This window comes from Anarrhichthys ocellatus, unplaced genomic scaffold (assembly GCF_004355925.1).
Source record: "Anarrhichthys ocellatus isolate YVR2014 unplaced genomic scaffold, GSC_Weel_1.0 scaffold12, whole genome shotgun sequence".
Lineage (NCBI taxonomy): Eukaryota > Metazoa > Chordata > Actinopteri > Perciformes > Anarhichadidae > Anarrhichthys > Anarrhichthys ocellatus.
In genome coordinates, this window is record NW_022280042.1 from 5266056 (window position 1) to 5286474 (window position 20419).

The 20419-nt window shown below is 42.7% G+C and overlaps 7 protein-coding genes across 7 annotated transcripts; 4 read left to right on the forward strand and 3 right to left on the reverse strand.

The window, feature by feature from the left end:
• The first annotated feature begins 2254 nt into the window (after positions 1–2254).
• On the forward strand, positions 2255–6636 carry LOC116386135 (protein boule-like). Its single transcript, XM_031852139.1, has 10 exons — positions 2255–2314; positions 3042–3215; positions 3479–3570; positions 3669–3723; positions 3837–3912; positions 4053–4251; positions 4351–4390; positions 4468–4584; positions 4708–4800; positions 4890–6636. Exons 1-10 carry the CDS (start codon positions 2255–2257, stop codon positions 5028–5030), a joined length of 1047 nt encoding a protein of 348 aa, XP_031707999.1. The 3' UTR covers positions 5031–6636.
• Positions 6637–7939: 1303 nt separating this feature from the next.
• Positions 7940–8722, forward strand: LOC116386042 (gamma-crystallin M2-like). The gene is made up of 3 exons (XM_031852001.1): positions 7940–7959; positions 8054–8296; positions 8400–8722. The coding sequence occupies exons 1-3, from the start codon at positions 7951–7953 to the stop codon at positions 8673–8675; spliced, it is 528 nt and encodes a 175-aa protein (XP_031707861.1). The 5' UTR covers positions 7940–7950; the 3' UTR covers positions 8676–8722.
• A 187-nt stretch (positions 8723–8909) lies between these two features.
• LOC116386044 (gamma-crystallin S-1-like) lies at positions 8910–9787 on the reverse strand. Its single transcript, XM_031852003.1, has 3 exons — positions 9705–9787; positions 9333–9575; positions 8910–9254 (listed from the first exon to the last, which is right to left on the reverse strand). The coding sequence occupies exons 1-3, from the start codon at positions 9711–9713 to the stop codon at positions 8985–8987; spliced, it is 522 nt and encodes a 173-aa protein (XP_031707863.1). The 5' UTR covers positions 9714–9787; the 3' UTR covers positions 8910–8984.
• A 2311-nt stretch (positions 9788–12098) lies between these two features.
• LOC116386046 (gamma-crystallin M3-like) lies at positions 12099–13196 on the reverse strand. Its single transcript, XM_031852005.1, has 3 exons — positions 13181–13196; positions 12813–13055; positions 12099–12588 (listed from the first exon to the last, which is right to left on the reverse strand). The coding sequence occupies exons 1-3, from the start codon at positions 13190–13192 to the stop codon at positions 12316–12318; spliced, it is 528 nt and encodes a 175-aa protein (XP_031707865.1). The 5' UTR covers positions 13193–13196; the 3' UTR covers positions 12099–12315.
• A 1509-nt stretch (positions 13197–14705) lies between these two features.
• LOC116386051 (gamma-crystallin M3-like) lies at positions 14706–15506 on the reverse strand. The gene is made up of 3 exons (XM_031852016.1): positions 15496–15506; positions 15101–15367; positions 14706–14984 (listed from the first exon to the last, which is right to left on the reverse strand). The coding sequence occupies exons 1-3, from the start codon at positions 15502–15504 to the stop codon at positions 14706–14708; spliced, it is 555 nt and encodes a 184-aa protein (XP_031707876.1). The 5' UTR covers positions 15505–15506.
• Positions 15507–16016: 510 nt separating this feature from the next.
• Positions 16017–17134, forward strand: LOC116386043 (gamma-crystallin M3-like). The gene is made up of 3 exons (XM_031852002.1): positions 16017–16062; positions 16142–16390; positions 16842–17134. Exons 1-3 carry the CDS (start codon positions 16048–16050, stop codon positions 17118–17120), a joined length of 543 nt encoding a protein of 180 aa, XP_031707862.1. The 5' UTR covers positions 16017–16047; the 3' UTR covers positions 17121–17134.
• A 1262-nt stretch (positions 17135–18396) lies between these two features.
• On the forward strand, positions 18397–19184 carry LOC116386230 (gamma-crystallin M2-like). Its single transcript, XM_031852274.1, has 3 exons — positions 18397–18410; positions 18491–18733; positions 18821–19184. The coding sequence occupies exons 1-3, from the start codon at positions 18402–18404 to the stop codon at positions 19094–19096; spliced, it is 528 nt and encodes a 175-aa protein (XP_031708134.1). The 5' UTR covers positions 18397–18401; the 3' UTR covers positions 19097–19184.
• Positions 19185–20419: the final 1235 nt, after the last annotated feature.

Here is a 20419-nt window from a genome sequence, read left to right on the forward strand (position 1 = left end):
CAATGGGAAGAAAATAGACGGGAAGTACACGTCCCATGCCATGCCCATCTGTGGTCAAGTAAATTACATTGTGAAGCACAGTAATAAAAGGCTTTTAACACATACACTCTTCGCAAAGAAATGTGACCCTGGCACAGCAGAAGCGTGCATGTGTGATCAGACATGAAAGACTTTTAATGAGAACAAGAACACAATATTACAGGAAATCATGCTAGAAACTTGTCAATACAAAAAGAGCAGATCTAAAACAGCCAATAAATAAAATTGCTCTTTTGTTTTTTTCGGTGTAAACTCAAACAGCCAGTCAAGTTGCCCTGACAGCACTGTGTCTCAAATAATCTTTGTGGAGTATAAAAAGGACTTTTAGCTGGTAAATTGCTGTAATTATCAAACATGCCCTTCTCATTTTGCAGACCTCGTTGGCAAATTCATCCGACAATTAACAAAAGCTGGAAATGAATGACACGTAATGGCGTGGCCCACATTACTCAGATGAGGACAAACAATCTGGAGAAAGGAGGTTGTAGTGATGGGAAATGTGCAAAACAAAGCTTCATTCGCTTTTGAAACGACGGCTGCAAATCCGCAATAGTATAGAAAACCTAAGAAAATTCTTAATCCTGTTTCTCCTGCTATGTGTTATTTATTCATTACTGGTGGCTTTTCTCTCAGTTGGAGACACTTTATAGGCTTTGTACTGTGGCTTTGTTGTGGTCTGAGGGAGGAGGAGGAAGAGGCGGAGGGCACAAGATGCAAATGACAGTGTTTCACAGCATTTTGTCGCCAATCATAGAGAAATTATAGCTCCATGAGGCTTGTATGCAACATATAAAGTGGCTTCTCGAGAGTGAAGATGTGCTGTAGCTCTGACTGTTTTCTGTGGATAAACGTGATTTTTCGGAGGATTTTCCCGCCTGTGAAATCTCTCAAGCCATCCATTTATTTATTCAAATCCCTTTTCATTAATCATCAACCCACAGCGAGCAGTCACTCATGAGCTTTCCTAATGTTGGGAATGAAGAGCTCATAATCTTAAGGGAAATGTACTAAAAACACACATTTTAAGACATTGTAAATAGTCTTCTAAATGTACCCAAAGGAACAAACTCGTGTAGTTTATAGGTCAATATTCCTTTAAAAACGGGTGAAATACTGTCACATTCACGAATTGAATGGTGAGAAGATTACAACATGTGCTGAGTTTGGTCACAGGAAACTGCCTTTAGTTGTACCCCCCCTTAATTTTAATTTTTTAAGATTGCATGAGCACATTTTTATTCACAGAGAAATGTCGCCCCTGTGTGGACAGTATGTTGTACTGCAACACTAGAATGAGCGTTTACAAGACACTTTCAGATTTAAATTATTTGCTCTTTATTGTATTTACCATTCATTTAATATTTATTAGAAATGTGTGCAAATATTTACTATAATTTAAACCATGATTTATTTGTTTTTTGTAGAGCGTATACAACTATTCACCTCCTTGGAAGTTTTTTTATTGTTTGACTAACTACACACAGGTGATCAATTTAACTAATTATGTCACTAATTCTAACGTGCCGCGGCCGGCGCACTGATCTGCATTCTGTGGAAATATTGGATTTAAACCTTGGTTTCAACCCTGTTTGAACATTTTATTGTTCGGGGTACAAAGAAGACATCTGTACGACAATGAAAATACATTTAAAGATACAACCTGCTGCTAGATAACAGGTAAAAAAACAACAACAACATTTTGACTTTTTCACCGGAAGTAGTATGGAAGGCCATTTCCGAAAAACGACAACTAAAAAGCCCGTTATTTTAATTTTATTTTTTGAAAATTATGAGATAGAAAGTGGACATTTTAAGATACTTTAACACAACCGTCATAGAAGCAGCTCTTTGGCATAGGTTACCCTACATTTGACATAGAAATACATTGAAGGCTACTTTAAACGTGGGTTTGTACTACTAAGCAAACGCACCCTTGAAAGGATTTTCAGCAAGAAGCAGCTATGGCGTAGAAAGAATAAACCGACTTTCTATCTTATAATTTCTCTTTATTTTTTTTCGTAAATAAAAAAAAATACTTTATTTCATTATTCATTTATTTTTTATTTTTGCTGCCGGAAATTGGCTTCCGTAAAGTAACGCTTCATCTTTGATTAATGTATGGAGTGACGCTGTGCGCGAGGCTAGCGGCGCGAGGTAACGTATCGGTCAACTGCAGAGTCGAGTCGGTCGGGTGGAGGTCACTCAAGTTATCCACATGAATGTTGCCATGGAAGCGGAGATGAATGTTGTCATGGAAGCAGATAACCGGCACGAGGTGAGCGCAGTCTGCCGTTAACCGCCTTTGCTGGCAGGGTAGCTAGCATAAGTTGTGTCATTTTAAACGGTTCTATCTCGCTAACGTTAGCTTGCTAACATTAGAAAAAGTGGGAATTATATCGAAATAAGTCAACTAAGTAGTTAACCATGGAATTTAACTTTGTGATTAAACAGTGGAGCCTTTTTTTGGTGTAAAATATTTCAATTTTATGTCTGAGCTAGCTTGCTAATAAGCTACAAGAAAGAGTTTACCAATGGGTAAAACATACATTTATAATCAAGTATCTCAAGTGAAGCAGTGTACACAGTAATGTCACCACAGTGGCGATAGTATATATTACTGTATACATTAACTTCATGAAACTGTTCATGTAAGATTCATTTTTGTGAATATCTAACGTTACAGGCTGCAGGTGCATCCACCTTGTCTGACTTAAAAGACCCAAGTACCTGTTTATTATTATATTTGTTGGACTTCAATGAGTGATTAAGAAGTTGGCTGTACGTGTTGTCTGGTAGCAAATGGAGGATGGTGGTGATTTTCTTTTGATCTGGTGTAAAGTAATAACAGAGCGTCCTTCTCGCCATAACAAAGCAAGTTTAAAACTCTTCTTATGTACATCAAATGGGATTTTAGTACTCCTTAAGTCCCAGTACTCGGCTCCTTTCTGGCGGGAAAGAACGTCATCACACCAGATTCAATCTTCTTTTAATTGCATTTTAAGTTCACATCCAGCTGTCCATCCCAGAACAGCAGCTGCTCCTCCAGCCCAGAAGTGTTGCCTTCAGGAACCCACGATGACAGCCCGACCCACTACACCCGCTGCACCGGCACCTTTATCCACCGTCCCGGCACCGTTATCCCCAATCGGATCTTTGTTGGGGGAATTGACTGCAACGTAAGGGCAGTAAACACACTGGCATAGAGAAACTGAACTGTTGTAATTGTTCCTCAAAATTCAGCGTTAAAAGTAACAAATTGAAGGGGTTCAGGAACCACCTGTTTTTTGGCTTTTACCATCATTCCTTCGAAATACTTTCCCTTTGTCCTGCCGCCTCCTAATTTAAACATTCACTGTATATTTAGTCTGAAATCTGGAGTAAAGTGTCCCTAAAGATGGAGTAATATAACAGTAAATGTGTGTGTATGTGCTTTATGAAGGTTAATGAGAGCGACCTGCGACACGTCTTCTCTCAACATGGTGCAGTAAAAGAGGTGAAGATTGTGATAGATCGCTCAGGACTATCAAAGGGGTGAGTTAGCGTCGTCGTATACAGTTTTCTATCCTTTGAGCATTGGTCATGGATGCATAGATGCTGTCAGCCCGTTAAAACTGTTTTTCTTTGAACAGATATGGCTTTGTTACATTTGAGAGCCAAGATGACGCTCTGAAAATCCTTCATGATGTGAGTATTGGCCATTAAGGTATCTTGCAACTAAGGCACATATAATAATGTAGCTTATCTGCCAAAATCTATTGTCTAATGCAGCGTCGTTTCCCTCAACTACCACATTAAAGGCTAATGGAATCTGTTTTAAAGACGAGAAGCTCAACATTGGTCAGGCTGTCCGTAGGCAGCAAGCTACAGCACAAAGTAAGTTGAAAGAAAGGTGCATATTTACTGACATGACGCATAAAAGTAATGGAATCTGGCGTCTCTCCACTTGTTTCTGGGCCACTAAAGGTGACTAAATAGTTGTAGGTTGACTGTTTTGTGGCTCTTTTCTTTCGCAGCCAAGAGTGTCCTTGTGCCCGCCCCTGACTCTGCCATGCTTCGGCCCATCTCCTGTGGGACCACACCTGCAGGCTGTCCTTACATCTACCACAACGGAGCGGCCTACTTCCACTGCCCCAACATGCCCCAACCTCTTGCCTACCACTGGCCTGTCAGCCATCAGCCTGTCTACCAGCAGCCAGCATATCACCACCACCAGGTCAGCTCAGCCCTTTAGTGATCCACTGTCACCATTTACCAAGAACAGCATGGGTTTGAACTTTATTTAACAGTGCTTTCTTTCCTTTTCACCCTGTCCCAGTGTGCCCCGAACCAGTATCAGTGGAACGTCGTCCAGGTAGGCGGAATGAAGGCGTTTGTTCTTTTTTAGTTCAGGAGAATTAGGCTAGTTGTTGACTGTTTTTTGTCATCCAGTCGCCGATGCCCCCCAGTCCAGTCGTGTACCCCCAGCCGTCAGAATATCTGTATCAGCCTGCTGACGGAGGCCCCGTCCAGCCTCCTCTGCCCGTCATGGAGGACACCACACCAGAGGTACAGATCACTGTGAATCCACTCCCGCAAGTAATTGTTTGGAAACCGATTTGCTCTTTTAACTTTACAAATATTGAGTTTATGAGTACTAGTAAACTTCAGTGTGTTGTCATTCTCTTGCAGTTTGTTGAGCCCACGGTGCTGCAGGTTTACCCGTCGTATCCTCCAAGAACTGACGGAATGACCCCCATCGTTCTGCAACACGACCCTAGAAAGGTAAAACAACGTTTTCCGTCATGTTCGCGTATCGCTCTCCATTTCTGCAAACCGTCACTGAGTCTTTTGTTCCATCTTCTTCTCTACAGAATCTGATGTTTCCCCCTGTGCAGGTCCACCGGATGCCAAAGTACCGCCGGTTCATCCACCACGAGGACTACCACTACCTGCCAGAAGCAGCAGAGCCACCAGGCGCCTCCATGCTTCACACTCACCAACCTCTCATGTAGGCTAAACACACGACCTCTCATGTCCGTTTAGTCACTCTTCCTTCTCCAATATACTCTCTATTGATATGATCTATCAACTGTCTACCCTGTGCCTTACAACATAATGCAGTGTGTGATTTCTTAGCCAGAGACTTTGTCTGTTGCTCCTCCACCTTGTAGACTCTCAGCCCTCAGATCTGTGTCTGTGTTGATGCTGTAATACAGCTGGATGATTGAGGTTTGCGCTACGTTGCAGTGGCTCACATTGCATACTGTACATAACAGTATTCATAGTAATGTCTTCACTGTAATCGTTTTGATAACACAAAAACTGCCGTGACTGAACAATGTCTTGAAATCTGATTATTCAGATTTGCAGGTTTCTTATTATTGGAGCTCAGCTAATGTCTTCAGCTCTTCAGAGTTAATGATCTGTGACGGAGTCAGGAGATTTAAATACTTTTTACCACAAACCTTTAAGCTGGAATTCAATTTTAAACCTTAAAAATGTACAATATCGAAAAAATAGTCAAACAATTACACTTTAAAACCTGATTATTTCCTTACAAACAAACTCAAACTTGGCTTTAAATCTGTGAAGAGTACGTTCAAGCTCAGGTCGACCATCTTTCTGATTTCACTTGAACATAACTTGAACCCTTTTTTTACACTTTGTTTATGTTTTGCCCTTTTCACAGCGTTATGTTAGCTACATGCACACAGACACGTTATGATGCAGCTGAGAATATTTCTCATTTTACCTTTTGTTTGAGGCTCACTGAGATGAATGGGCAATCTTTTAGGATCCTCCTCTTAGGATTTTCATCCATTTCTCAGTAAGATGATGATGGAAATTTGTCTGCACTATTGTTACTAGACTAAGGCCTTTATCAGCTCTAATTGATTTATTAATAACACTTTAGAACCAGGAGAAAGCAGCTTTATTATTGAAACGGTACCGAAGAAACAACGTCATGAACACGTAATGTATTCTCTATAAAACAGGCTGATTGTGAGAGTGCATATTTAGCCGTTTCTGACAGCACAATCCTTCCATGAATGTGTACCGGTTACTGAGCAATTTTATACATCAGGAATCATCATTTTATATTTGGAAATATAAAATAGATTAGATTACAGATTTGTAATCACAGAACATGTATGTTAGAGGAAAAGGTTGTGTGTTACTTTTCTAGTGTTATAAAAGTTCATATAGTTTAAATGGGCTGTTTCCAAATCTCTAACACACCTGCCCTGAAATTCAATATGGATTATATTGCATTTGAAAGATATCTATTTTTTAAATAATATATTTCCCTGGATATTTTATTGCAAATCTACTCAATCCTTATGCTGTAATGTTCTATGTCATATTTGTTCAGTTTGACGTATTTGTGCTCATAATTCAGGTGAAATGTTCATTTTTCAGTGTGCTTTTTGTTTTATTGTATTACCAACTCCATATATTCTGTCTTGGGATCAAACTCCGCTATTGACAGTGAAATGTATAACCAAAGAATCTAAAATATGTGTGATTTGTTTACATATTCTTAAATGTGCGGTCTGTACTACTAAATGTCACATGACACTCACTTGTTTTGCTTTAGTTCAGTGTGTTATAATAAATGTTTCCTTCCTGTAGTGGCTGTGTTTTGCATTCTTATGCAACAAAAACAGATCAAAATCAAACCAGCAGAGTAATGATGAATTTTATGGATCATGCGGCAGAAATGCTGACTACTACATTTCCCATAATGCAACATGATAGCCTCTCTCGAGCAAACGCCTCGGGCCAAATACTGACCGCAGGATTATTGCGTCACCGTGTTCTGCCAACGTTTTACCATCTTGTGATGCAAGTTGTTAATTGGCTGAAGAGGAAGCCATTTGATAAACTTAACGGGACTAAATCAGGTGTGTTTATGCAGGAGTCCTGTGTGTGGGGGGTCAATAATGTGCGAGTCTAGACCAGGAACATTAATGAATCAGGGTTTTTATCTGTGTGAATGGGATCAAGACCGTGGCAGGGGGGCAAAAGCACCAAACGCATGCTCACTAGAATAACAAAAGGCTTCATAAAACAACTGTGTGTCTCTGCGTCAGCTGTCTGTGCGTGACGAGCTTCATACCGTTTACAGGGACTTCTCAGATAACAGAGACTAAGATGTGAGTAATATTGGACTAATAAAGCACAACATTACGACTACATAAATACTATTTAAGATGCTCATTTTGGACAAAACTCTTCACTTTCTTGTCTCTTCGTCAGTAGTTTCTGGGGCCCCTGAAACGCCTAACTTGGGGCCCAGAAACATCAAATCATGTCATGTGCAAAGGTCCAACTCAGCATGTAAAGGTTTAGTGTAGTCACTAAGAGTTTATGCTAGCAGCCCTTTGAGGCTGCACTGGGGGACTGCAGTGTTTTGAGCTACATGTTAACATGTTACTGTTTATTAATGCAGATATAATGTTAAGGGCGTTAGACGTCGTAGTTTAGCACGTTAGCGTGCTAACATTTAGCACTAGCCGCAAGGTAAAGCCGAGGAATATCATTAGTTTTGTATATTTTAGATCAATAACGTAAGTACTGAACAAATTTACATTTTTACCTGATGACAGATTTCATTATCATGTTGTTGTGGCACAGCACATAAGGAATGGATGAAAAGGACACAGATGATGCTTGTTTTGCTGGAGCTGTGAGCGCTGACCCCCGGGGTCACTAGCACACTGCTGTGTTTTCATGAACATGTGAAAACCGGACAACAATAACTGATCATCGCACCGTGTTGCGTTGCTATACATAACCAGATTTGTGTTATAAAACCTATTTGGATGACAATACTTTATGCTGTGCCATCAAACAGCTACTTTATATAAAAGGACCGCGGCATGGAGAGCGTCTATTGAGTCAGTCTGGCCCCCCCCAACTAACGTAACAATGGGAAAGGTAAGCTCGTTATGTGTTGTTCCTGAAAATACAGATTGAAAACATTTTCCCAGTGGGAGTTGATGATTGATTAATAAACAAATACATTCTGCAGATCGTATTCTACGAGGACAGGAATTTCCAGGGTCGGCACCATGAGTGCGTGAGCGACTGTGCTGACCTGCACACGTACTTCAACCGCTGCAACTCCATCCGGGTGGAGAGCGGCTGCTTCATGGTGTACGAGAGGCCCCAGTACCTGGGCCACCAGTATTTCCTCCGCCGGGGGGAGTACTCCGACAACCAGCGCATGATTGGCATCAACGACTGCATCCGCTCCTGTCGCATGATTCCCACGGTAAGCCAAAGAGCATCAATTAGGGTGATTATTGACGCTGATAATAATAAGTCAAGGAGAGAGAAACCAAACCAGTCTGACTCATAAATGTTGCTTCCTGCAGCACCGTGGTTCCTACAAAATAAGACTCTATGAGCGTCCAGACATGGGCGGCCAAATGCAGGAGGTGAGCGACGACTGCCCCAACGTCCAGGACCACCTGCATATGTCTGACATTAACTCGTGCAACGTGGTCGACGGCCACTGGCTGATGTACGACCAGCCCAACTACAGGGGAAGACCCTACTACGTGAGGCCCGGCGAGTACCGCAGATACAGCGACTGGGACGGTGTCAGTCCGAGGATCGGCTCGCTCCGGCGAATCACCGACTTCAACTAGAAGTCTTTCAGAAAAACCTTCCTCCTCTCTCTGTTCTCAATAAACATGCTGGGCATAAACTGTGTGCATGTGTGTGTCTGTATCTAAAAGACTCCGAGATGTTTCCATCATTCGTTATTTGCTGCTCTGAGCTCTTCCTCGCTACGTTCAAAACACAATGAGATCTAATACGTCACCTAAGCAAACCCACCAAACCCCTGAACTCCAAAGAGCCCAAAGAAAACCAAAGCAGCATTTGACAGAACTGAAGTAATTGGATAGATTTATTGACAGTACTTCAGATAGACAGTGTCTGGACATCCGCCTTCCTCACACAGCGACGCGTCGGATGGATCCCACCCGAGAACTCGTGCTGCCCCACTCATTGAACCTCCTGTATTCACCGGAGCGCACCAGGTACTGGCGTCCCCTGTAGTTGGGATGCTCGTAGAAGATCCAGTTGCCGTCCATCACGTTGCAGGAGCAGATGTCGCTGAAATGGAAGCGCTCGCTCAGGGAGGGGCAGTCGTCCGTCAGCTCCATCGTCCGGCCTCCGAACTCCGGGCGCTCGTAGATCATCATTCTGTGAGGGCTTTGGTGCTGCAGAAAAAAGACAGTGTGAGGGTTATGAAATAGAAACGGCGGTTTTAGGGTGAAACCAGCCCGACTGAAGCCTACCGTAGGGATCATACGGCAGGATCGGACACAGTCGTTGAATCCCATCCAGCGCTGGTAGTCTGGAAAGTCTCCCTTCCTCAGGTAGTACTGGTAGCCCATGTAGCTGGGTCGCTCATAGACCATCCAGTCACCGCTGTCCACTCTGATGGAGTTGCAGCGGCTGAAGTGGGAATGCAGGTCGGAGCATTCGCTGCTGCACTCATACGAGCGACCCAGGAAGTTCTTGTCCTCGTAGAAGATGATCTGGAAACATCAATCGAGGGTCAAATTATAAAGTAAAAATATACCACGTGTAAGAAATGCTTCCAGTTCACCGGTTTCGACTGAATACCCAGAGACACAAAAGGCACACAGCAAAACAAGCAGCCTTACCTTTCCCATTGTGTCGGCTAACCTTCGTCACGCTGTGCAGCGGCGGGCCGTGGGCTCCACGCTGCCTTTATAACCCGCGGGTGACCCGTGTCTTTGTGACTCCGAACAATGAGCGCGCTCGTCAGCTCTTTCTCACACAACAATATTTCGTTTCAGGAGGCCAATCGGCTGCTTTGAGCAGAGGCTGCCCTTTTGAATGTGCTCTGGTCTGAAAACACTCATAGAATCTACAAATAAAACAAAAGTTGTTGTATGAAATTATGGAAAACTCGTGGGAAAGCTCATGTTTGTTTGTACCAAGTTTATTTCTCCATCTCCAATTTCCATATATATTTATCTTTGTACATTTGAACACATATTTGACATAAAATCCAATCTATCCCCTTTAAATACAGATGATTGTGAGACTGTACAAACTCAACGGAGGCTGTAGCGATTTTAAAAACGTGTTGAATTCGACGTCGTAGATGAGTGAATATTCAACGTCCCGTGAAGTGAACACAACCGCGGCCTCGCTTCTGTACACAGCAGCAGCTTATATATGATTTACAATTCAGAAACCCTTTTTCTCTTCATGTCAGCATAATAACACGTTTGTACGTAGTTCTCTCAGCAATCCCTCCCTTATTGTTACATCGTCTATAGACTAAGCTCTAGAACGCCGCTTCAACACAGGTGCCACGTGAGTGACTTTTACAGTAGAGCTGTTGTTGTGAAGTATACGTCACTGGTTTGTGTACATTTTAATAGTTTATTTAGTGGGTTAACCTTTTCACGTGCTGAAATTACATCTTGTCGAACTTAAATATGTATCTTGTTCCTGCAGGCAGCTGGTCCAGAGGTCGACGATCACCATCTTGGATGAACACATCAGTCACTATTGTCAATTAATACCATGGAAAAACATCCACTGTGAGCTAGAAACATGAATAGTTGTACTTATTGCAAGTGAATGACTGATCAGATGGTGACAGTGTTCATTTATGGATCATCTTTCAGCATGATACTGAAAGTTATGTTGGGTTGTGTGATTATTGGACACATCTGTGGGACATCGTTTTGATTCCCTCCATTTTCTGTCCTGCACAGCTGCATTCTGAGTGACTTTTTTCTGAATGTTTTTCTACATTTCTCTTGATGTCAATGAAATGCCTGAATGTCAGCTTTTCTTTAAATAAAACTAGTTTTGTAAAATAAAAAAAAGTGTCTGAATGAATGAAACTTGGATGTATTTTGACAGTCAGAATTTATTGAAGATTTGACAGAAGAATATTCTTACTGCAAAGAAAACATGAGGACCAGCAAACAGTATAAAGACGGACAAAATATCATTATATATTTTACTTTTAGAGCTGTGTAGAACAAGTAAGTGACGTCTCAGAGAGTGTGTCGTGCAGAGATGAAAGGTCCTGCACCACCATCTCGTTCTCGTTCAGCATCAGAAGGTCTACTCACCCTCCCTCCGTCTCGTCCGGCAGTTTGCTGCCGATCCTGATGAGCATGCAGTAGGCAAAGGGAGACTTGAGACCAGACATGGTGAACTTGTTGAGCATCTTGGTGACAGCAAGACGGTCGTTCTTCCTGAGGTGATACAACAGGCCCAGGGCATGGTACTGGAATACGGGACACACACAGGAACCAACAACCTTCGGACTGTTGGGTGTGAGCTGTAACCACTCACACCCAACCAAAGATAGAATTGATAGTTCAGTTTATTGTTGTACATTCTGCATTCAAGAGGACAAACTGAAAAGAATGGTTCCTGCTGGGATTCAAACTAACATCCTTGTGTACAAAAAACCAACAACTTATCCACTACACCATGATGGACACATTGGGATTGATCTAGCTAATTATTATAAATGCAGCGCTAAGCATTCATAATAATCATAATCCATCCTTTTTCTTTGGAGCATGTGGCCGAATCTTACCAGCTCTCCTTTAATGTGTCAATAAACATGTTAGATTCTTAGAAAACTCATATAAAACCAATGATGTATATGTATGGGGCCCTGTTGACTCGGATGCATAAACCACAGACACCTATCGACACTCTACTCTCTTATAAAGCCATGAAAGTCCCCATTAATATTTTATATTTCATTATTAATTACTCACTGCAATACGAATACATTAGAATACATTAGCTCTCCTGTATGTTCATATTTTAGACCTTATACTGTAAATTTGCTATACATGTTATTATACATGCTTGTATTTGTATTTTAGCTAACTTTCAGGAAAAAAACACATTTTTTTGCTCTTCATATGAGTCGATTCCGACAACTTAATCTGTCTATGAATCTGTATATTAATCTGAAGATCGCTGAGTGGGCCAAACTGTCACCGATCTAAAATGTGCTCAGAAAAGAATTCAAACAAAATATGCGTCAAATCATTTTATTGTGCGCATCACGCGGTTATAGAGGTAAATTCATCGTGGCTGGATTGCACAGTACAACTGGAAACTACATGCAAACAATGCACAAATCACAGTTTCAGGATAAAAACAAGGCTCCTTCTTGGCGCCTCTCACTTCGACAACTCGTTAATGTTAATAAAAACAAAAGCATCTGCAAAACCTAGTAGCTAAATATAAGGGATCAGACAGTTAGGACTCTGTGATGCGTCTGATTGAATTGAACCTCATGTCGTCGCTGCTCGTCTCCCTCAGGTTCCTGTACTTCCCGGGTTTCAGATAAAACATCCGGCCCTCGTAGTTGGGCTGCTCAAACATCAACCAGTAGCCTTCCATCACGTTGCAGGACTGCATGTCAGACATGTGATAGTGGTCCTGGATGGAGTCGCAGTCCTCCGTCAGCTCCTGCATCTGCCCTTCGAAGTTCGCTCTCTCGTAGATCCTCATCTTAAAGGGTCCCTTGTGCTGTTAGAGTACAACATGTCACAATAAATATGCATTGATCCAACAATAGCAGAAGCAATAACAATAGCAGTTTCTCCCCCTAATCACGTCCTGGAGACTCAAGTGATCCAGATGTTCTCCTCTGATTCTGGATAAGAAGCGACCAAACATATCTCTCATGTTCCTTTACGTGACTTGTCTGCCTCTTGTCTCTCCTCCTTCAATGGTGTTGTGCTCATATTTACCACAGGGACAATGCAACAGGACTGGATGCAGTCGTTGAAGCCGATGGTGTTCTGGTACTCAGGGTACTCTCCCCGGGTCAGGAGGTACTGCTGGCCCGTGTAGTTGGGCTGGTCATAGACCATGAACGCCCCGCTCTCCACCCTGCAGGAGCTGCATCGGCTCAGGTGAGAGGCGATTTCAGAGCAGTCGCTGATGCACTCATACGAGCGGCCCTGGAAGTTTCTCCCCTCGAAGAAGACGATCTAGAGACGAAGACATTAAGAGAAGCTACATGTGCGTAAACGGGAGTTTTTTGGTACATATACAGTATAAAAGTCTGAGCTCGAGGCAGCATCTGGCTGCTGCAGCGGTCTGCACCCTTCATTACCTTTCCGCTCATGGTCGCACTATTTGATTTCTGTTGTCCTTCCCACTGGCGCTCTGCCTTTTATGCATCATGTGACATCAAAAGAATCTGGCCCCTCAATTGTACAAAATGACTGAGTCAGCTCATCTGCGTGGATGTCCCCTACTGTATTATACAATCGAAGCTGCGGACAGATTAAACAGTAGTGGTGCAGAGTTCACAGTGACAAAGCAAACTCTGGTTATTGCATTACCTTTGTATTTTATTTTCTTTATCGGGCATGTTTACGTCGAGGGAACAGTATACAACAGACCCGAGATTAAGTCAAATGCTTTGATTTAAAGCTGAAATATCACTTTTGAAAGCAGAAATAACACATTTTTAATTGATAAGAAATAAAACACAACATGGCTCAGTTCAGTAGGTTCAGGAGTTTTGCAGCTACAGCCGTACTTGTTCTGGTATCACCAGTTTATTGTGGCCAAAGTTATCAAACGTTTTCATGGATATTACTGTTTATCTGACTTTATCACTGACACACTTTTGCTACATTACATTTCATTATGTCTCAAATGAACATTTAAATAGTTTTGACACAAACACAGCGGTCCTCACGAGGAGGCATGTTTGTTTCATTGTCCTATAATCACCACCAAGTTTACATCATCTCTCCGAGCAAAACAACATCTCATTGTTGCCCAAAAGCAGAATCTCAATAATGTGTGTGTCCTGCTTATCAAAATGTAATATTATCCAAACTAATTCATGCTCCTCAGAGGTTGAAATACTCCATTGGCGTCCCTAGCACGATAGCTTAGTACGCACGATATCTCAAAATATAACATGCTGATTGCCATGAAATTAACTGAGTACATTAATGTCCTCAAGGGGGATAAAACCTTAAGAATTTATTAATCACATGACCTTTCCTTTTAGCGCCACCGTACCGTCAGGACAGACTGAATATTTACTCAATGCCGTCCAAAAGTGAATGACAAACTGCATTTTATACTTCTCCGTGTTTATTTAGGCAAAGAAAAAATACAAAATATCCATTAATATTGGCATGTTTTTATGATATATTATGACATGTTTGTCGTCAACGTTGAACCAGGAAGTTGCTCCGCAGTGCTGTGCTGTACAGTAATGGTGCTTACAATGGGCAGTCTAAGTAAAGCCTTTGTGTCATGTTTGGATTAAGGGGAGGTTGTAATAATGGTGGGGGAAAATGTGAGTCACTAAACGTTCAGAGTGGAGGTGTGAGGAGTTGACTGTTGGGGAACTTGAGGCCGGATATATACACATAAATAGTACTACATAGTAATATTAACAGCTGTTCTCAAAGAAGCTCCCACAAAATGTTAACATGTATACATGAATGACTTTAAATCTTTATTTAGGGATGAAAATGTCAATGTTTCCCTCTGACCTCTTGGGGGACTTTCACCACTGCTTCATTGCAAAGCATGTAGTCACACTCAGCGTAAAGAAAACTACAAAACAGCAGAGAGATACTTCAAAATATGATCTTTATTTTCAACGACAATCAGCAGTTGTCCGTGATGCGCCTGATGGAGCTGATTCTCGTCACGTTGCTGGCTCCCATCTCTCTGAAGTTCCTGTACTCTCCCGGCCTCACGTACATCATGCGGCCTTTGTAGCTGGGCTGCTCGAACATCAGCCAGTGGCCGTCCATCACGTTGCACGACTGGCAGTCGGACATCAGGTAGCGATCCTGGATGGACTCGCAGTCGTCCATCAGCTCGTGCATCTGGCCGCCGTAGTTCTCCCTCTCGTGGATCTTCATCCTGAACTGCCCCCTGTGCTGTTGGAGCACGACATGTCGGTTTCTAGACTGCCTTTTTTCTGGGGTCTATCAGAGGCACCATAGTTCCCTATTCACCTAACATGCATGTCTGCCAAACTACCAAAATGTCTTACCATGGGGATCATGCGACAGGACCGCACAGTATCCATCATGGCCATTCCCATCATGCCCATCATGCTCCCTATGCGCTGGAAGTCGGAGTACTCCCCTCTCTTCAAGAACACCTGGTTACCCATGAAGTTGGGGTGGTCGTAAGCCACGAAGCACCCGTTCTCCACCCTGCAGGAGTTGCAGCGGTTCAGGTGCATGTGGATGTCGGCGCAGTCGCTGCTGCAGTCATAGGACCGACCCTGGAAGTTCCTCTCCTCGTAGAAGATAATCTGCAGCAAAAAAGATACAGGAAAGAATAGAAAGCAGCAGTTTGCATCATACATGCGTATGTAAACTATTCATCAATATATTTCTATAGCACCAGATTTCCCTGATACTAACACATGATAAATATTACCCTGCCCATGGTGACGCTTTCAGTTTTTTTTGCAAATGCTGCCAACCCAGCGCCACTTTTATATAGACTATGAGCTGCAGACCACCTTGCACACCTTTGTGTGAAACATCATGACTCATCACGAGGTGCACGTGGTTCTGCATTCATTTTTTTCACAGCCAACCTCAATAGTTATTATTGTATGCTGAATGTTTGGGAGGTCAAGTCAGGTCATAACAGCAGCAAAACGTTCCTCAAATGATGTTTTATTGATTTTTACTCTTCAAATGTTACAAGGCCAAAGCTTTGCTGTGTGGCATTTGTTCAATACTTTTAGTGTAACCATAAAGTTCACATCTGATAATCACACCACTAATCACACCGTAATAACTACTGCGGGTTCTGACATACAGTGAAGTCTGCCACCCTATAGTGCTGCACTGTGCCACAATATAGAGTGATGACTCAAAGGTTTCAGCACAAGCCATGTGGAAATACTACGGCTGTGCAATGTATAAAAAGGGAAAAGGGTCGATGTTGATGCAGTACGTCTGGGATTAGCTCACAAATATCATGGCCATGGGGAAGGTAAGTGAAGCTTTCAAAACATCTGAGACACAATAACATTGGAAAGAGTTAAGATGTTGATCAAGATCGGTATTCGCAGATCATATTCTATGAGGACCAGAACTTCCAGGGCCGGTCCTATGAGACCAGCAATGACTGCCCCGAGCTCACCTCCTACCTGAGCAGGTGTAACTCCTGCAGGGTGGAGAGCGGCCTCTTCATGGTCTACGAGAGGCCCAACTTCATGGGCCAGCAGATGCTGGTGAGGAGGGGCGAGTATCCAGACAACCAGCGGCTGATGGGAATGACTATGAGCGACTGCATCAGGTCCAGTCGCATGATCCCCATGGTAGGTTCATCAGCTGTGTTAGTGTGGGCACAGTCGTGCCATTACAGGAGGGATTCCTCCACATTGTTGCAACTAAAAAGACTTGCAGAGCATGCGGTAAATAATCTAATTCTGTAAGTTCACTGAGCTGAAAGGACACCCGACATGTTGGACTCCAACTACGTTAAAAGCAGCACAAATTTTAAATATTTACAGTTTTTTAGTTTAACAGTACGGAGGCCCAGAACAGCCATGGTTGCAATAATTAAATATTAATATCACAAGTCAGTTTTCATGTTATCATTACAGTTGTTTTCTTGAGATAATGAGATCATTAGCTTGGGGTAACCAACCGTTCTGCTTCCGTACCCCAGTCTCATCACACAAGTAAAAAACCACTGACGTGTAGATCTAAAGGTCGGGTTCAGTTCAGACGTCCACAGTCATTTCCTTGATGTTTCCTCGTCTGCAGCACAGAGGACCCTTCAGAATGAGGATCTATGAAAAGGAGAACTTCGGGGGCCAGATGCACGAGCTGATGGACGACTGTGACAATATGATGGACCGTTTCCGGATGTCCGACTGCCAGTCGTGCAACGTGATGGACGGCCACTGGCTGATGTTCGAGCAGCCCAACTACAGAGGCAAGATGCTGTACCTGAGGCCAGGAGAGTACAGGAACCTCAGAGAGACAGGGATGAGCAACATGATGAGCTTCAGCTCCATCAGGCGCATCACCGACTCCTGTTAACTCTGAATGTACCGGGTGGGAAAATAAAGCAAGCTGAAATCTAATGTTTCTGATTCCTGAATGTCATTCTGGTGCAAAATTAAATAGTGACTCCTACTGTTCGGCCCTGAGCAGCCGTTTACTTTCACTCCATGTCACCGTCTGGTGCGTTTATAGAAGCTCCGACATTCAGAATTTGAGAGTGAGGTATTAAAAAATCAAGCCCACAGGGGAAGCAATAAGCAAACAGGAAGGTTGTGAAAAGGATCATTAAATATTCCCTCCATTAAAAAGATTAGCTTCCCACAAAGCAGCTCCAAGCTGAACTGAAACTTCTGGCCTGGATACGTTTATTTAGTCCAAACACTTGTTTCGAATCACTGACCTTTATGTCAGGCATTTTGACCACTCAGCTTTTGGATAATTTAATATAGCCCAGAATGGACAAACCAAACAGGGGCTCCAGAGAGAGACTTTTGTGTTTTTTCATGACATGAAGGCCACCGTAGTTCTCTGACACGCTCGTTAAAGTGTCGTAACATGAGCCTCAGAGTGCAAAACCGCCGTCTTAATTCTGCTGCTTCCTAAAGTAGGCGAGGCGAAGGTCCTGAAAGATACTACGCCGTTAACCGGTTATGCATTTGACGGCTCACGTTACCGCAGGAAAGGGAGAAGTGAGTGGAGGTTTCATCAGCTGGTTGCAATTTATAACCTTATCACTAGATGCTACTTAATCCTTCACACTGCCACTTAAAAGACAAAAATAACCTGCATGGGTGTTATTCTGTGTTGCCCATAAATTAATAAACACACTTTTACACCCTACACTTGACAGTAAAGTCTAATTTACCTTTAAACTCCCCTTAACACCTTTATAATAACAGGAGGGTGGTTAAATGACTTGCAACATAAGCTCAAGATGACAGTTATACAGTCCACACATTAGAATTAAGGTGTTATAATGTATCTAAAGCAGAACCAACTTTTAGAATGGGAAACACTGACAAATAAAGGCAGTAACAGTGGTTTAAAGTCACCATAATGTTATCATTTGCAGCTGTAACATTGCCGAATCATTTCTTTCCATCACTGTGTGACACTGACCCTCTGCCTTCACTGTTCCAGCATGTGTGTGATCCATCAGACTGGAACAAAGGCAAATCAAACTGCACCAAGCCCTTTTGCTGATATGTAAATCTCCCTCATTTGGGTATCAAAGACTTGCCACGCTCTGCACATTTTGTTTATCGATAAATACTTTGATGGGGCTGCAGCAAAGAATGAGGTTTACAGTGCATCCAAATGGGGAAGGTGAGATAAAAACCTACTGCAGCTTTTTAAAGATACTCATGTTCAGGAAAATACTCACAACTTTTCCTCTTCTGCCACAGATCACATTTTACGAGGAGAAGAAGTTGCAGGGCCGCTGCTACAACTGCAGCAGCGACTGTGCCGACCTGCACACATACTTCAACCGCTGCAACTCCATCCGGGTGGAGAGCGGTGTGTGGGTGATCTATGAGAGGCCCAACTACAAGGGTTCCCAGTACATCCTCAGCCCCGGGGAGTACGGGGACAGCCAGCAGTGGATGGCCTTCAGCGAAAACGTGAAATCCTGCCGCTCCATAAAGAATGTAAGAGTCTGTTTTGTGCTTAATGTAGCCTGTGACCTGAACATACAGAACAAATGAGTTCATCTCATTAGTGTCTTGTGTTTCTAGGCATATGGCAGTGTGTGGAAGATGAGGCTGTACGAGAGGCCAGACTTCGGAGGTCAGATGGTGGAGTGCTCCGATGACTGTCCCTCAGTGTACGATACCTACAAGCTGCGCGAGGCGTACTCCTGCGTGGTGGCCGATGGAGCCTGGGTCTTCTACGACCTCCCCAACTACAGGGGCCACCAGTACCTCCTGGAGCGAGGCGAGTACCGGCAGCACGGCGACTGGGGGGCGGCCTCGCCTGGCGTCGGCTCCTTCCGCAGGATCACAGAGTTTTAACTTTAAGCCCAGACTAGAAAGTGATTCAAGGGCTTCCCCGATGCCCACACTCACACAACACCATCAATAAATGAGAAGCAAACTCTGACTGTTCTCATGGCTTTTCTGTAAACATGCCTCATGCTGGACCACTGGTTTTAATTTGATACTAATTTGAGATAGTTATAATCTCATTATCACATACTAAAGGGGTACTACAGGGATTTTTCAAGAGACTGATTAAAGATTATAAAAAGATATCCTGACTTTTAGTTCTCCCATAATGCAACTCAGCAGCCTCTTTCCCCCACACCTTTAAACTCCATGTTCCCAGTTCGTATCACATGTTTCCTGTTATAGATTTATATCATACAAAACAAATATTAGGAGAAAGAAGGTAAAACTTAATAACTTGAGATAACGCAGAAATAAAAGAATAATCCCAGGATAACTGGCTTCATACGACCAAATGTTTTCAATCCAAACAAAAAACGACACCTCATTTCAATGATTTGTGCAACTTCAACAAGAGAGGAATGCATGATAGCAATTATATTAAAATAGAAAAATGGAGGATAGGAATTAAAATATGTCCTGTGGCTCCTCTAAACTTAAAGATGCACAATTCCCAGCAGCCAAGAACACACACACATATATATATATACAGTATATATATAGATATATATTTATGTACAGTATATCTGCTGTCCCTCATTGAAATTAAAAAAACAACATAAAAGTGTTGAAAAAATGAACTGCATATTGGTGATTAACAATATTCTTGCACCCTAACCAGTAATAAAACGTTTTACTTGAGGGCGGTGCCGGATGAAAGGACAAGAAGTGTCCAAATCGAAAAAAAGGTTCATCCTCTGAGGAGCATGAATGTGCTCCGTAAACAATCAGCCTTTTAGGTTTTAATATTTCTAGTGTTCAAGTGAAAATATTGTCCTGACTAGAAGAAAGGTTTGGTGGGTCACCAAATGCATTCGCAGTCATCTTCTGGGGATCATGAATATATGCAGTATTTGTCTGAATAAATCTGTTCAACAGACTGACAAGAGTATACTATTACTGTGCTTTAACATCATCTCCTGAACTATTATCATGCTAAAACAGTTAAACTACAACTACTGAGGTCAAGAGTGCACCTTGTTTGATATGAATCAGTTATGCGGTGTGTTAAATCACGACTCGGTGTCTCCTGTAAAGTCTCTGGAGCCTTCCCTGCGGTGTCACTGACTCAGCTCAAAGCGCTTCATATCAAACCAGATGTCCTGCAGTGGCCTTGTTGTTGTCAGCACGCTTTGCTGCATCCAGTGGCTTTTGGGGATGCTTTGCACT

Bases quoted from the DNA above. Each gene is read 5' to 3' on its own strand.
- LOC116386135 (XM_031852139.1), top strand. From the start codon at position 2,255: ATGAATGTTGCCATGGAAGCGGAGATGAATGTTGTCATGGAAGCAGAT. The intron at 3,571-3,668 runs GTGAGTTAGCGT...TTCTTTGAACAG, and splicing joins CGCTCAGGACTATCAAAGGG to ATATGGCTTTGTTACATTTG. The intron at 3,913-4,052 runs GTAAGTTGAAAG...TTTCTTTCGCAG, and splicing joins GCAGCAAGCTACAGCACAAA to CCAAGAGTGTCCTTGTGCCC.
- LOC116386042 (XM_031852001.1), top strand. The intron at 8,297-8,399 runs GTAAGCCAAAGA...TGCTTCCTGCAG, and splicing joins CCTGTCGCATGATTCCCACG to CACCGTGGTTCCTACAAAAT.
- LOC116386044 (XM_031852003.1), bottom strand. The intron at 9,255-9,332 runs GTAGGCTTCAGT...TTTTTTCTGCAG, and splicing joins CCTGCCGTATGATCCCTACG to CACCAAAGCCCTCACAGAAT.
- LOC116386046 (XM_031852005.1), bottom strand. The intron at 12,589-12,812 runs GTAAATATGAGC...GTACTCTAACAG, and splicing joins CCTGTTGCATTGTCCCTGTG to CACAAGGGACCCTTTAAGAT.
- LOC116386051 (XM_031852016.1), bottom strand. The intron at 14,985-15,100 runs GTAAGACATTTT...GTGCTCCAACAG, and splicing joins CCTGTCGCATGATCCCCATG to CACAGGGGGCAGTTCAGGAT.
- LOC116386043 (XM_031852002.1), top strand. The intron at 16,391-16,841 runs GTAGGTTCATCA...CCTCGTCTGCAG, and splicing joins CCAGTCGCATGATCCCCATG to CACAGAGGACCCTTCAGAAT.
- LOC116386230 (XM_031852274.1), top strand. The intron at 18,734-18,820 runs GTAAGAGTCTGT...TTGTGTTTCTAG, and splicing joins CCTGCCGCTCCATAAAGAAT to GCATATGGCAGTGTGTGGAA.